Source organism: Aspergillus undulatus (assembly GCF_047715775.1).
Source record: "Aspergillus undulatus strain CBS 261.88 unplaced genomic scaffold BDV17scaffold_42, whole genome shotgun sequence".
Taxonomy (NCBI): Eukaryota; Fungi; Ascomycota; class Eurotiomycetes; order Eurotiales; family Aspergillaceae; genus Aspergillus; species Aspergillus undulatus.
In genome coordinates, this window is record NW_027396646.1 from 1 (window position 1) to 12,143 (window position 12,143).

The following is a 12,143-nucleotide window of genomic DNA, read 5'->3' on the forward strand; positions in this document are numbered from 1 at the left end:
AAAAAAAAAAAAAAAAAAAAATAAAAAATAAAAAATAAAAAATAAAAAATAAAAAATAAAATAAATAAAATAAAACGCCACAAATGCAACCAATATAAGCAGAAACGCTCAGTGCCTATATGTAGACGGATCAATAGATCAATAGGTAGGTAGGTAGATGTTTTGAGTTCAATCGATCAAGGCAACCAATCAATCAACTTCTTTCTTCCTTCACCTGTCATTTTTCTAAAGAGGGTGAAACAAGTCGAGGCCAAGGCCTAGTTCTTCTTCTTCGAAGAAAAGACCTTCTTAACACCGGACATAGCAGCCCCAATACCACCAAAGAGGTACCCCATACCAAACGACCACTTCTTCACACGAACAGTGTAGATAAAGAAGTAGACAAGCAGCCAGTTAATGATCGTAAAGGCCAAGAAGATACCGAAGGAGTGCCACTTGTCGTCGGTTTTAACGTTAAGAGTTGACATGTACTCGGTTCCGTTGGCGTACTGGCAGTACTGGCAGTCACTTGTCGCGTCGGGGTTAGTGAGGTAACCGGCGCCGGCAATGTTGTTGACGAAGTTGAGGGCGTAGTTGCCGCAGGTTTGGCCCGGGGGTGGGTTGAAGTGGGTGGATTCGGCGGTGGAGCACTGGATGGTGACAGACGGGAAAACGGCGGAGATGGCGCCGCGGATCCACCATGTCACGGGGTTGACGTAGTACATCCAGTATTTCCAGAAGACGGGGTAGTCAGTGTAGGGGCGGACAACACCGTTGAAGAGACCGGTCATGACGAAAAAGAAGGGGAGGACGTTGGAGATGACTGTGAAGGAGGGGGCGAAGGCGCAGATCCACTGGCCCCATGAGGCCATGAAGAGGTAGAAGAGCATAGTCATTAGGTAGACGTAGCCCGAGGCTGAGGCCGTAGTGGGGAATCCGACGGCGAAGTACCACAGGAGGAAGTAGACTGTTGCGGAGACGATGGCCATGGGGATTTCGGCGACAACGTTGGCTGTGCAAAAGGCGACCCAGCCGTAGATGCGGGACGGGTACTCGCGGGCTTCCCAAAGGGAGCGGTTCATGTAGAACTTGGGCAGAGTAGAGTTGAGGTAGATGGGCGGGAGAAGGATGACAAGGAAGAGCGAGAACATGCGGTTTTGCATAGAGCCGATGGAGTTATCAAGCATCCAGAAGGTGAAACCGTTGAAGATACCGATGATGACCGCGGTAAAGAGCTTACCGTAGTAGTAGGACGGGTCGCGCCAGTACGCCGTGAAGATGCGGCGGGTAAGCAGGTAGCATTGAAGCCAGGTTGGAGCGGCAAATTCGTACTGCACGCCCTGGTCGTCGGAGGCTGTGGCGTTGCGCCGGTCGTTGTGAATGCGTTCGATTTCGTCCTTGATGGCTTTGTTCTGCTCAGAGGTGCGCCATTCTTCGTTCCAGTCGACAGTCTTGCCCTCACGCTTGATCGGTTTGGCAGCGGTCTCGAGAATGAACTCGGCGACGTTCTTCGCGGGAGGGCAGACAGCGCCACGGTCAGCAAAGTACTTGATCACGTCCTTTCCATCCTCGCCAATGGGGCCGAAATAGAAGGTGTTACCACCGGGGTTGAGAGCGAGGACCATATCGAACTGCTGGATCAGCATAGAGGAAGGCTGGTGGATTGTGCAGACAATGGCCTGGCCAGCTTGAGAAAGCTTCTTCAGGAAGCGCACGATAGAGAACGCAGCCTGGCTGTCGAGACCACTAGTAGGCTCATCGAGGAAGAGAAGGAGGGAAGGCTTAGCAGCCAGCTCCACACCAATAGTAACACGCTTCTTCTGCTCGACGTTGAGCGATCCAATCACGGCGTCCTGAATTTCCTCCAGTTCCAAAAGATCTATGATCTGGCGAACGTAGGCAAGCTTTTCTTCCTTGGGCACGTCCCTGTCCTGACGAAGCAAAGCAGAGAACTCAAGAGCCTCCTTGATAGTAGCCGTCTGGTCGTGCAGGTCCATCTGCTCACAGAAACCGGTACCACGCTGGAAGTCCGTGCCAAGAGGACGGCCATCCACAAGCATGTCACCGCCAATCACACCGGTCGTCTGGCGCTGGGCCAGGGTGTTCAGCAATGTCGTCTTTCCAGCTCCGGAAGCACCCATCAGCGCAATCATGAGACCTGGCTTAGCGAAACCGCTAACACCGTTAAGAAGTTTCCGAGTTCCGTTTCCATAGGGCACAGTATATTCGACGTTGTTCCAGGTGAAGATACGCTCGCTAGAGGAGATCTTGTTGAACGCGCCTTCGTTGTCAGAGCCAGACTGCGCCACTGTGCCATCGGCCTGACCACTTTCCTCATCATTGTCCTTTTGCGCAGCAGCCTTGATTTGCTTGGCCTTCTTGGAGCGCTTGAACACGAGGGCACCGTCACCACCGCCAACGAACGACAGAGTCTCGGTAGCGATGATGGTAACCAGGAGGTACAGGACAGTGAAAGCGATGACAACACCAAAGTTGCGCCACATATGTGAGCGGGTGAACTGGAAGGTCGTGTTGAGATAGTCAGCACCTGTAACAGTCGTCGAGCCGAGCTGGGATCCGGTCAGAGCACATCCCTGGTACTGCGGGTCGACGCCAGGGCCTTGTGGGACGAGCATCGAGGGATCGCAGTCCATGACTCGGTCAGAGAACTCATTGCTCAGAACAGCCTCGTAACTGTAGGACAGTGGGTTGACGTAGAACAGCCATCCAAACCAAATAGAGCCATCGATGAGACCCTGTTTGGGAATAACATAACCGACGAACAAGACCAGCACATTAAGCGCAATACCAGAAAATCGGACGGCGTCATCGATAGTCGGCGACAGCGCGGCAAACATACGGTACATGGACGTGATGCAGAAGGTGGTGGTGTACACGAACAGGAAGTAGATCCAGAACTTGGAAGCCGTGACATCGAGACCAGCGAGGAAGTAAACAACGATGGTAAAGGGTACACACATGCAGAAGATAGCCGGGAAGTCAACAACCACACGGGCAATGGCCACAGCAGACGGCCGATAGAAGGCGTAGTCCTTGTGTCGCGCAACAATAGCGCGTCCAGAAACCGCAGGCATCAGCTCAGTCAGCTGCAGCCAACCGAGGAACAGAATCGAGAAGAAGATAGCACCGCCACGAGGGAAAGCACCGTAGGTGTTCAAGCTCTCGCCGTAGAACAGAGATGCGACAATCAGAGCGTTGGAGATAATGATGAAGTACTTGGTGTAAAGAGAGGTCTTGTCACCCCAGAGGAGCCAGAACTCGCGGCGAACGCAAGCAGCCACCTGCCGGGCAATCGAAACGGTGTAGGGAGATTTCTTGGAGACAGTCTTACTCTTCTGAGATTGAACGGTCTTCTGGAAACGCTGCGTGTCTGCCTGGTTGGATTCATGGAGCTGGTTCTCGTATGTCTGGATATCCGTTCCGATCTTCTTGTAGAAGTCGCTCTGGCGGAAGACGGCCTCGAGTTCCTCGGGGGTCTTCGGGGTCGATACTTCACGACCTTCCTGGAACTGACGAGCATTGGGGTCGCAGAGCGAAGTCAGGAAGTCGGCAGTAGTCGACTGCTCGGGGCAGTAGAAACCAAGGTTGACAAAGTACTGGCGAGCGTGGTGCGCAGGGCCCTGGAAAAGCATGCGACCTTGATCGATGACAAGCACCTTGTCCATGAGCTCATAGATACTCTCGCCGGCCTGGTACAAAGTAACCAGAGTTGTGCGCTTGCTGACGTCGGTCATAATGCGAAGAGATTTGGCATAGTCGAGAGCAGTGCTGGCATCAAGACCTCGAGTCGAGTTGTCCCAGCAGACGACAGAGGACTTGGTAGCGAGAGTCTCGGCAATACTGACACGCTTCCTCTCACCACCAGAGACACCGCGGACAAACTCGTTACCAACGAGAGTGTTCTTGGTGTGGGTGATACCGAACATCTTCAGGAGGGCATCGATGATGACCGGGATGCTCTCCTTGTCGTGCTTCTTGGTCTTGTTGATCAAAGAGAACTTGAGTGTCTGCCAGACAGTAAGGTTCGGGAAGTGCTGGTCGTCTTCCTGGTTGTAGTTGACCTCACCACGGTAGTGCTTGTCCTGCTCAGCAGCGCTGAGTCCAGCGTAGCTGACATCGCCTTCGACGGCAGCAAAAGAAGCGCGGTCGTTGGCAATGGCTTTGAGGAAGGTCGAGCAACCAGCTCCAGGGCGACCCAAAACCAGCATCATCTCACCCTCACGGATAGCACCGGAGAAATCATGGATCAAGTCGCGCACGGGTGGCTTCTTTCCGAAGCGTAGCTGGGGGACGAATCGGCAGATGATGTTGTAAAGGTCGGGTCCAAAGGTACCAATCACGGCATCGGGGAGGGTTCGAACGAAAGAGGCACCAGTCTGGACACCCTTAACGGTGAGGTTCTTGAAAACAACACCCACTTTCTTCGCAGGGTCTCCGGCGGTGGTGCGGCGCTCGAGGTGGCCGCCCATAAGGAAGTCGGTCAAATCAAAGCCGCCATATTCGTCTTCGTCCGCCTTCTCCGAGTCCTCCTCCTGCAGAGCCTTTTCGGGGTCCTGGTGCTGGCTGGCGCGCGATCTCAATCGGTTGGCATCCCTGGTAGTCGACTTCGTACGCTGCAGACTTAATCTGGTCAATTCCCGGCGCATCTCTTCGTAGTCTTCCATGGCACCACGGCGGGAGACAGGCTCCGTGCCCTGTTCTCCCCACTGGCCCTCATCGGAGGCATCAGTGTCACTAGTCGAGCCAGAGACCATCGTGGTGTCGGACGGGACCTCGTTCCCGACAGTCGGTATCTGCTGCAGGCCCGCGCCGTGAGCTTTTTCCTCGGCCATTTTGACCTGCTCGAGCAATATTAGGTTTGGAACAATGTACTATGCAGTCGGGTATGGATTTTTTTAGGAATCGGTCTGGTTGGTTAGGGAGGTAACGAAAGCGGCGTGGTTATTATATATAGCCGTTGGCGGCTGATATGTACAACTGAACGCAATTGAAAAGGAAAAAAGAAGAGTAGAGAGGGTCCAGCTTGCGTCCACGCAGAGGACGATAAGCTCGAGCAGGCTTAGCGAAAAGCTGCAGGAGGGAAGAAAGAAAGAAAAGATGGCAGAGAAAGGGTCGAGAGTCGGGGAGGAGGGTGGATCTGCGTCATGGTTATAAAGTGCTGGAGGTTAGCATTACTAACTCCGGGTGCTGGCCCAGAGAGCGGGTCGCAGCCGGTAAGCAGGCGCTCGGATTTGTCAGTATGTGGCCGAAACACAAGGGAAACACGGAGAAAACTGAATAATTCTTTGTTATCGGGGAGATCTAAGCAGAGCCCTAGCCGAGGGGCGACTGGAGCCTAGAAGCCTGGAAGGGTGGAAGAGGAGCGAAGCTTGGAAGCCCGAAGAAAGCGCGGACTGGAACCGTGCTGATCTGGGCGACAACCAGTGGGGGCGTTAGGGGAGGCTCCATGAGTCATGATGACAGTGGACATGATTATTGGGCAGTTGATGGCAGGTCGAGCGAGATCATGGGTCTTGCAAGAGTTGGTGAAGAAAGAAAATTTCTGAAACCGACGGAATTGCGGCGAAACTGATTGGGCTAGCCGGAGATAAGCAATCGTTTATCGGGGTCTATTTCCGGCTGACCTCGACAGGATAAATATAGTCTACACGGATTATACGGCACTACTACCTACCAGAATGAGAAGACTTGACTCAGTCTCCCAGGTTTCAGGGATGCTCAAGATGATTGCCTATGACAGGTGTAGTAATCAACAATATATCCGACATGGATAAGCCAGAGTATAGAAAACCAGTGGTGGTTGATAATCCATCCGATCCATCCGACAACCCAAAAGTCTCCGAGCCACAGCCGATCCCTCACAAAGACAAAGTCAGCACATGCACCCTGATTCATGGCCTCGCCCCCAGCACGTTTTCTTTATGTCTGCTTATGCCAAGCCTGAATCATGTTTGCTTCAGCGCCTGAAGCACCTTCCAGACTTGGAGCCCGGAGTCCACGGTACCCAATCAGCTGCCAAGTTCGGTCGCTGTCCCAAGTCCCAACTGTCACAGTGGATCCGATTCGATGGGTGGCTTCACTGGCTTGAAGTTCGGATGCCTTGTTTTCGTTCGTTTATACTTCATGTGTCTCAGCCGTTCTGCGGCAGGCGAGATAGTGGTCTAACTTCTAAGTCAGCGGCAGCGGTATCGAGATTTCGGCTTGGTTGGCGGTTGCGGTTTCACTGCTCATGATTTTACTTCTGATTCAGACCAGACCAACCCGGGTCTGGGTGTTCACTGGTAGAATCAAAGTTTAGCCTTTTAGGAATTTTATTCCTCAACATGGGTTGTGCACTGTTTCCGCCATGTGCTTCTGAATCATGCGTTCGCTTATCTGATAAGTGATAACTCAGTTATACTGCCGGCTCCGGGCATAATAATACTCCTCTGCTATACATAACCTTGATCGTAGGTATTCTCCACCGGGATCCCATGCCTATTCAGGCGCCCAGTCGCGACCGGATGTCCGAATTGATTGCTTGTGTTGGTGAACGTGATCATAACCATCAATCACATCGTAAGCGTAAGCGAGTTGCTTCCTCACCCGCATACGTATAACATACGTATACACCGCTTCGTGATCCAATCTTTGAGGAATGGACTGTATACTTCTCGCAAATCACATAGGGCACGCCGCTGCGCGCGGCACCTTCCTAGTCCCAGATTAGCTGCTTATGGGCCCTGGGCTAGTCTATAAGTCTATCGGTGTACGATCGCCAAGGGCCGAAGTCGAATCAAAGTCGATAGGTCGATTGCTATTTGCTGCTTCGTGCTCCGTTGGATAGCCTATATACACGCATGCATGCATGATTGTGCTTGTCACTTGAAAGTGATAACCGATACACCCCACTCTGCTCTATACTCGTTGTTGTTGGATGTTGACTAGTGTACTGTACAGCTGGATGTCTTGACCACTCTATTTCTTCCCCGCTGCTCGAGCGATGCGCTTCTGGACTTCCTCTTTTGAAAGGATTTTCACGGCGTCTTTTGACCAGACGTAGCTCAGCCCAGACCAGATTGTGGTCGCGGCGACGAGATACCTATAAAGTTAGTTTAAGCGAATCTGCGAAGGATAAAGGAAAGGAGAAAACACAAAGAACAAAAAAATAAAAATAAAAATAAAAATAAAAAAAAACATACAACAGCTGGGATTCGCATGTGGTCACCCACCATACTACTAACCAGCCGGCGTGTGGCTCAAGTACGGCTAAGCGGACGGGAAGTCTTGCTCTCTGTGAAAAAGTAGTAAGTATAAAAAAAAATAAAAACGACAAAAAACATACAACAGCTGGGATTCGCATGTGGTCACCCACCATACTACTAACCAGCCGGCGTGTGGCTTAAGTACGGCTGAGCGGACGGGAAGCCCTGTTCTCCACACCCTGTGGTCGTATGTACTTGGTTTCTTCCAAACAAGCTAGACATACCGCCAGGGCTTCCCAGTCCATCCCACAAAAAATGCAAACTCATGAAGACAATGAAAGTGGCAAACTTACTGGAATGCAGTCATTGATTCCCGAAGACTCCATGCGTCGATAAAAGCCTCTGGGAGCACTGGAAGCGCCATCGCACTCCCGACGAGGAGCAGCTGCAGCGCCGTATTGACCTTTGAGACTGTAGTTGGCTTCACTTCCGCAGAAGGAAGGGAAAAGTCCCAATATCGGGCCATGGTTTTCGGCGGCGGTAGCGATATCCAGCGGTAGTAAATCGCCGAGATGGCGAGCCCAACGTCCCGACCGAGGATGATCACAGCGAGCCATACTACTCAAATCAGCTTGAGTTCGTCATAGATGTTGGCACGAACTTACCAGGTATTGACCCGTTAACTGCAAGACAGACAACACCAATCGTCATCAGCAATTTATCAGCCATTGGGTCAATGATCGTGCCGACAACCGTTTGCAGGTTATATCGCCGTGCGATATACCCGTCAATGAGGTCTGTGATGCCTGCATAGGCAAAGAGAGCCAGGGCTGTCGCATGATAGTCGTACACGAGGAAGTAGCCGACTAGCGGGGCAGCAACCAGCCGAGAGAATGTGAGAATGTTAGGGACGGTGTAGATGTTTTCATGGGTGGTAGGCAGTGGGATCCGCGAGAGAATGGGTGATTTCTTCGCGGGAGATCTAAACTGGTCAGTACCAGTGACTAGAGCCCGAGCAGATAGGGGAACGAACTCTTGCGGTTTGTCCGCGTCTGTCGACTTCTTTGCGGAGCCTCTTTGCGGGGTGAACTTCGGCCATTGTTGGAAGTCTTTGGTTGCGATAACGCCAGGTCTTTTCTGTGAGCGCGTGGCTAGGGTGAATATAGACGCTCGACATAACCCCGAGCTCGGCCTCCGAATATGCGCCTGCCACCTGGATGCGATGCTTTGCCCAATTTGACTGGAGACTGGCAGCCGCGAGCACAGTCTCGATGCGCGAAGCACCATTGGACAGATGGGCACTACCATACTGCCAAGTAGCAGTATCTGCGGTTTGCTGGCGGGCGATGCTGGCAAGTGCTATTGTCTCCAACGAATGATTTCCCTGACCTGGCTCATCCAGGTACAGGGGCGCTATGAACAGTAAGGCAATTTCATGTAGCTCAACCCGAGGTATACCTGCTTACAATTACCGAGATCCTGAGTGGAACTGGGAGTTGAAGCTATAGCAAACAGCTCACGTGGACAAGAAATTGACGTAACAGGGGACGCTGGAGCAGCCGGTATCTAGTGAACCGCAAGTAGGATCTAGAATGGAAGCGAACAAGCAAAAAGTGAATGAATGACGACTTTGTTTTGAGAAAATGGCAAATATTACAACTGTATAGCAGAAAAAACAAATTTATACAAAATGCGAAGCTGCTGGACAGGAAGCTTGACGCTCGGCATCGGACCGGGCTTTAGTTGATCCGGTCATGTGACATTATCCATCTCCTCACGGCGGCGACGCCTCAACAACAAGCATCCCAAGTATCCTTGGTCATCTAACTGCTGTTGGTCGCGGCTGTTATCAGCTGCTTGGATCTATCTGTGTGACTTGCTATTGCTGCAGGGATCCCCTCGTCAAGGCGCATATGCGCATGTGTCTACGCAACCAACTGTAGCTTTATATATTTCCACCACTATCGAGGTGCTTTCGATGGAATGTCGACCTTGATCGACTAGCTACCATTGAAGAACCGAAAGGCATATATCCAGCAGACCAAGTGAAAGATGTACTTACCCGCTCTACCTGCCAACAGTGCCACGGCCGCCTACAGGTGGTCTTCTCATCTGACGGTACGGCTGCTCACCTGACAAGCTCCAGCATGTCTCAAGTGTTGCCAGAAGAACAGTGACATAACACAATGCACTCAACTGCCTCTACTCCAGATCCCTGACATTACTCCTTCATCCCACCAACTAACACTCCATCCATGGACCTTCCACAGCACCAGTACTACCGCAGCCATAATTACAACCATGGTGTTGAACCATATCACAGCCCCGATTTTGACCTCCACAGAGGCACCACAACCAACCCCAGCCCAGAAAGACAAAGGTAAAGCAAACGACACAGTGTCTTCAGAGCCAGATCCAAACATCCCAGATCACCGCCTCAACATCAACAGACCATGTATCTACGAACGTCAACTTCCAAACAGCGCCTACATAACAGCACACGTTCAGCGCCTCCAACATGGCCACTACTCTACAGCAGCCGTCTCAGACCGCGACATCGACCATGTCGACTTCCTGGCCATCAACTTCGTCTTTCATTCCCCAGACACAATCAATCACCGGTTTAAGGCGGCCACCATCCGCGCGTCTCTGCACTACCCGACTCCTAGGTACAGCCATATCAAGCACGAAAGAGCGGGTAGTAGCTCCAGTTCGAGCTCTAAATCCCACAGAGCGCCTCGTTCCCATCCGCACTTCCTCATGCACGCACCACACTTCCTCCACGGCGTCGTGTCGCCCGAAACTCTCCAGTGGAACTATTCTCTCGCTGGCTCCCTGGGTATAGCCCAGCTGCCCCTCATAGCATCACTCTCGCCAACCGCAGCCCTCAATGGCCGATTCAACCGGTACGAGATGCTCCGCGTTCAAGGTTCCGTACGGAGCTTCAACGGCGCCCCAGCGAGCCAAATCGTCTGGACGCTCGAGGAGAACAGTCTGCAGCGCTCGGGGCTGCCTCGGGAATTTACCTTTGCGATGCTAGTTGCGCGGACTGTACCGCTGCATGAACGGAGGATTGAGTTGAATGTTGAGATCGAACCCGTCCTTCAGAGTTGGTTTACCTTTGGGGCTTATCCGGGGTGGTGGTTGAAGTTGTTTAAGAAGTATCGGGTTGCTAGGAAGAAGGGGGTGGATTTTCGGGGAAGCGTCGGGCAGAGGTTTGAGACGGCTGTTTCGATTGCAAGAAACGGAGATGGGTACTCAAGGGGGAGAGAGAGGGAGAGAAAGGGGTTTAATTTCGCGATGTTGGTAAATGGATTTGATGAGTATGTGTCGATGCCGGGGAAGAAGGTTGTGGTAAGCAGGATCCATTCGCATCATCACCAATTGTTCCCTCTAGACCCGAAGAGATCAAATTGTCTCGGTGATGTTACTGACCGGCGAAACAGACAGCAACCGGAACCAAACTCCACGACCAAAACGATATACAGCTGCCTCCACCAACACCATTCCCCCTTCCGGATCCAGCCCCGGCCCCTGCTCCAGCTCCAACCCCAGCAATGCCATACCCTTATCCGTACCCTTACCCAAAGGCCCAAGGACAAGAGCGAGGCCAAGCTCACCCCCAAGCTCAAGCTCAGCCTCAAAGTCAAGCTCACGACGGGATTCCAGAAGGATCATGGCCGCGACACCTCGGCTCAAGCGCGCGAGCACGAGCCCGCGGCGTGATTGAACGTCAATACCACCCTACGAACGCAAACGCAAACGCAAACGCGCATCCAGATTTTGACTTGAATGTTCCCATGCGTATGAGTAGTCGGGAGCAGAACGAGAGCCATGGCTATAGGAGTCCTCGACATACTAGGTCTCGATCACGGCGTGAAGCGTATCGAGAGAGGCCTCGTTGAGACAGAGACAGAGACAGAGACATAGGCGAACTGTTCCAGGTACCATAGCTTTGCTTCTACCTCACCAGATTCACTCCACATTTCGCATTCTGTCTCATTAAGTCTTGTCTTGTCTCAATTATACCCCGACACCGCGGCAATGGCGTAAGTCAGGGTGTTTATTTGTTGACTACGTGCATCCCTCTCCTTCTCCCCCTCCCCTTTTTTTTTTTTTTTTTTTTTTTTTTTTTTTTTTTTTTTTTTTTTTTTTTTTTTTTTTTTTTTTTTTTTTTTGTACTGAGGATGCTTACCATATGATGATACCCAATACCACCTATGCGTACATACTAGTACTATATTATGCCAAACACAGGACAGCAAACAGTCAAAAGATGGCCGAGTATATACATATACATAACACTACGAAGCTCTTTACAACGTACTACGTAGTATCCTCACCCTCCCACCCGTCCACTGCATACATGCATCATGATCAATCAGGGCAGTTCAACCGCATGCATGCATTATCAACGCATCCATATCGATTTAGACAAGGAGCCATGATTTGAAATATCATTATCACCAGCCACTCCGTCCAGACTCATCATGTTGACGCCCCGCCCCCACCCCGCCGCCGCCTGGGGTCAATGCATGACCGGGATTTGATATCAGCCCCCTTCTTTCCTACGAATAATCTATATAACTCCCCTTGCATAACGCATACACGATACCAAGAGGCTACTAGTACTAGCAGCCCACGTAATCAATTTCACAAGCCGGCCTCAATCAAGGCATACATACATCGACGCCTACCTCTAGCGTAAAAAGAAACCAAACCATACCGAATTAAACCGAAAGGCAGGAGGTGCGAGCCTCCGGGCTGGTCGTACTGTGTATACATAAGGTATGCATTTATTTATGCTGATGTCAGGAATGCATGGCTCACGCCTAGGCACCCGCGTGTAAATTGGATGTTGAGGACCCTAATCATGCGGAGTCGTTTGCTTTACGTCGGTCAGTATTAGTATACCAATGCCACTTCTCCTTCCCACTACCACTAGAAAAATGGATGTCA

The 12,143-nt window shown here is 51.6% G+C and overlaps 3 protein-coding genes across 3 annotated transcripts; 1 reads left to right on the plus strand and 2 right to left on the minus strand.

The window, feature by feature from the left end:
- Window positions 1-78: 78 nt before the first annotated feature.
- Window positions 79-4,988, minus strand: atrF (ABC drug exporter AtrF). The gene has a single exon (XM_073754504.1). It carries the CDS (start codon window positions 4,830-4,832, stop codon window positions 258-260), a length of 4,575 nt encoding a protein of 1,524 aa, XP_073613276.1. The 5' UTR covers window positions 4,833-4,988; the 3' UTR covers window positions 79-257.
- A 1,969-nt stretch (window positions 4,989-6,957) lies between these two features.
- On the minus strand, window positions 6,958-8,283 carry BDV17DRAFT_293438 (cardiolipin synthase; the record flags this gene model as incomplete). Its single annotated transcript, XM_073762613.1, has 4 exons — window positions 6,958-7,081; window positions 7,538-7,802; window positions 7,850-8,171; window positions 8,218-8,283. The coding sequence occupies 4 exons, from the start codon at window positions 8,281-8,283 to the stop codon at window positions 6,958-6,960; spliced, it is 777 nt and encodes a 258-aa protein (XP_073613277.1).
- A 727-nt stretch (window positions 8,284-9,010) lies between these two features.
- On the plus strand, window positions 9,011-11,289 carry BDV17DRAFT_269229 (uncharacterized protein). The gene is made up of 2 exons (XM_073758557.1): window positions 9,011-10,538; window positions 10,631-11,289. The coding sequence occupies exons 1-2, from the start codon at window positions 9,486-9,488 to the stop codon at window positions 11,087-11,089; spliced, it is 1,512 nt and encodes a 503-aa protein (XP_073613278.1). The 5' UTR covers window positions 9,011-9,485; the 3' UTR covers window positions 11,090-11,289.
- Window positions 11,290-12,143: the final 854 nt, after the last annotated feature.

Excerpts from the sequence above, each read along its gene's own strand:
- atrF (XM_073754504.1), bottom strand. The coding sequence starts at position 4,832 with ATGGCCGAGGAAAAAGCTCACGGCGCGGGCCTGCAGCAGATACCGACT.
- BDV17DRAFT_269229 (XM_073758557.1), top strand. The coding sequence starts at position 9,486 with ATGGTGTTGAACCATATCACAGCCCCGATTTTGACCTCCACAGAGGCA. Across the intron at positions 10,539-10,630 it reads TGCCGGGGAAGAAGGTTGTG|ACAGCAACCGGAACCAAACT; the intron begins GTAAGCAGGATC and ends CCGGCGAAACAG.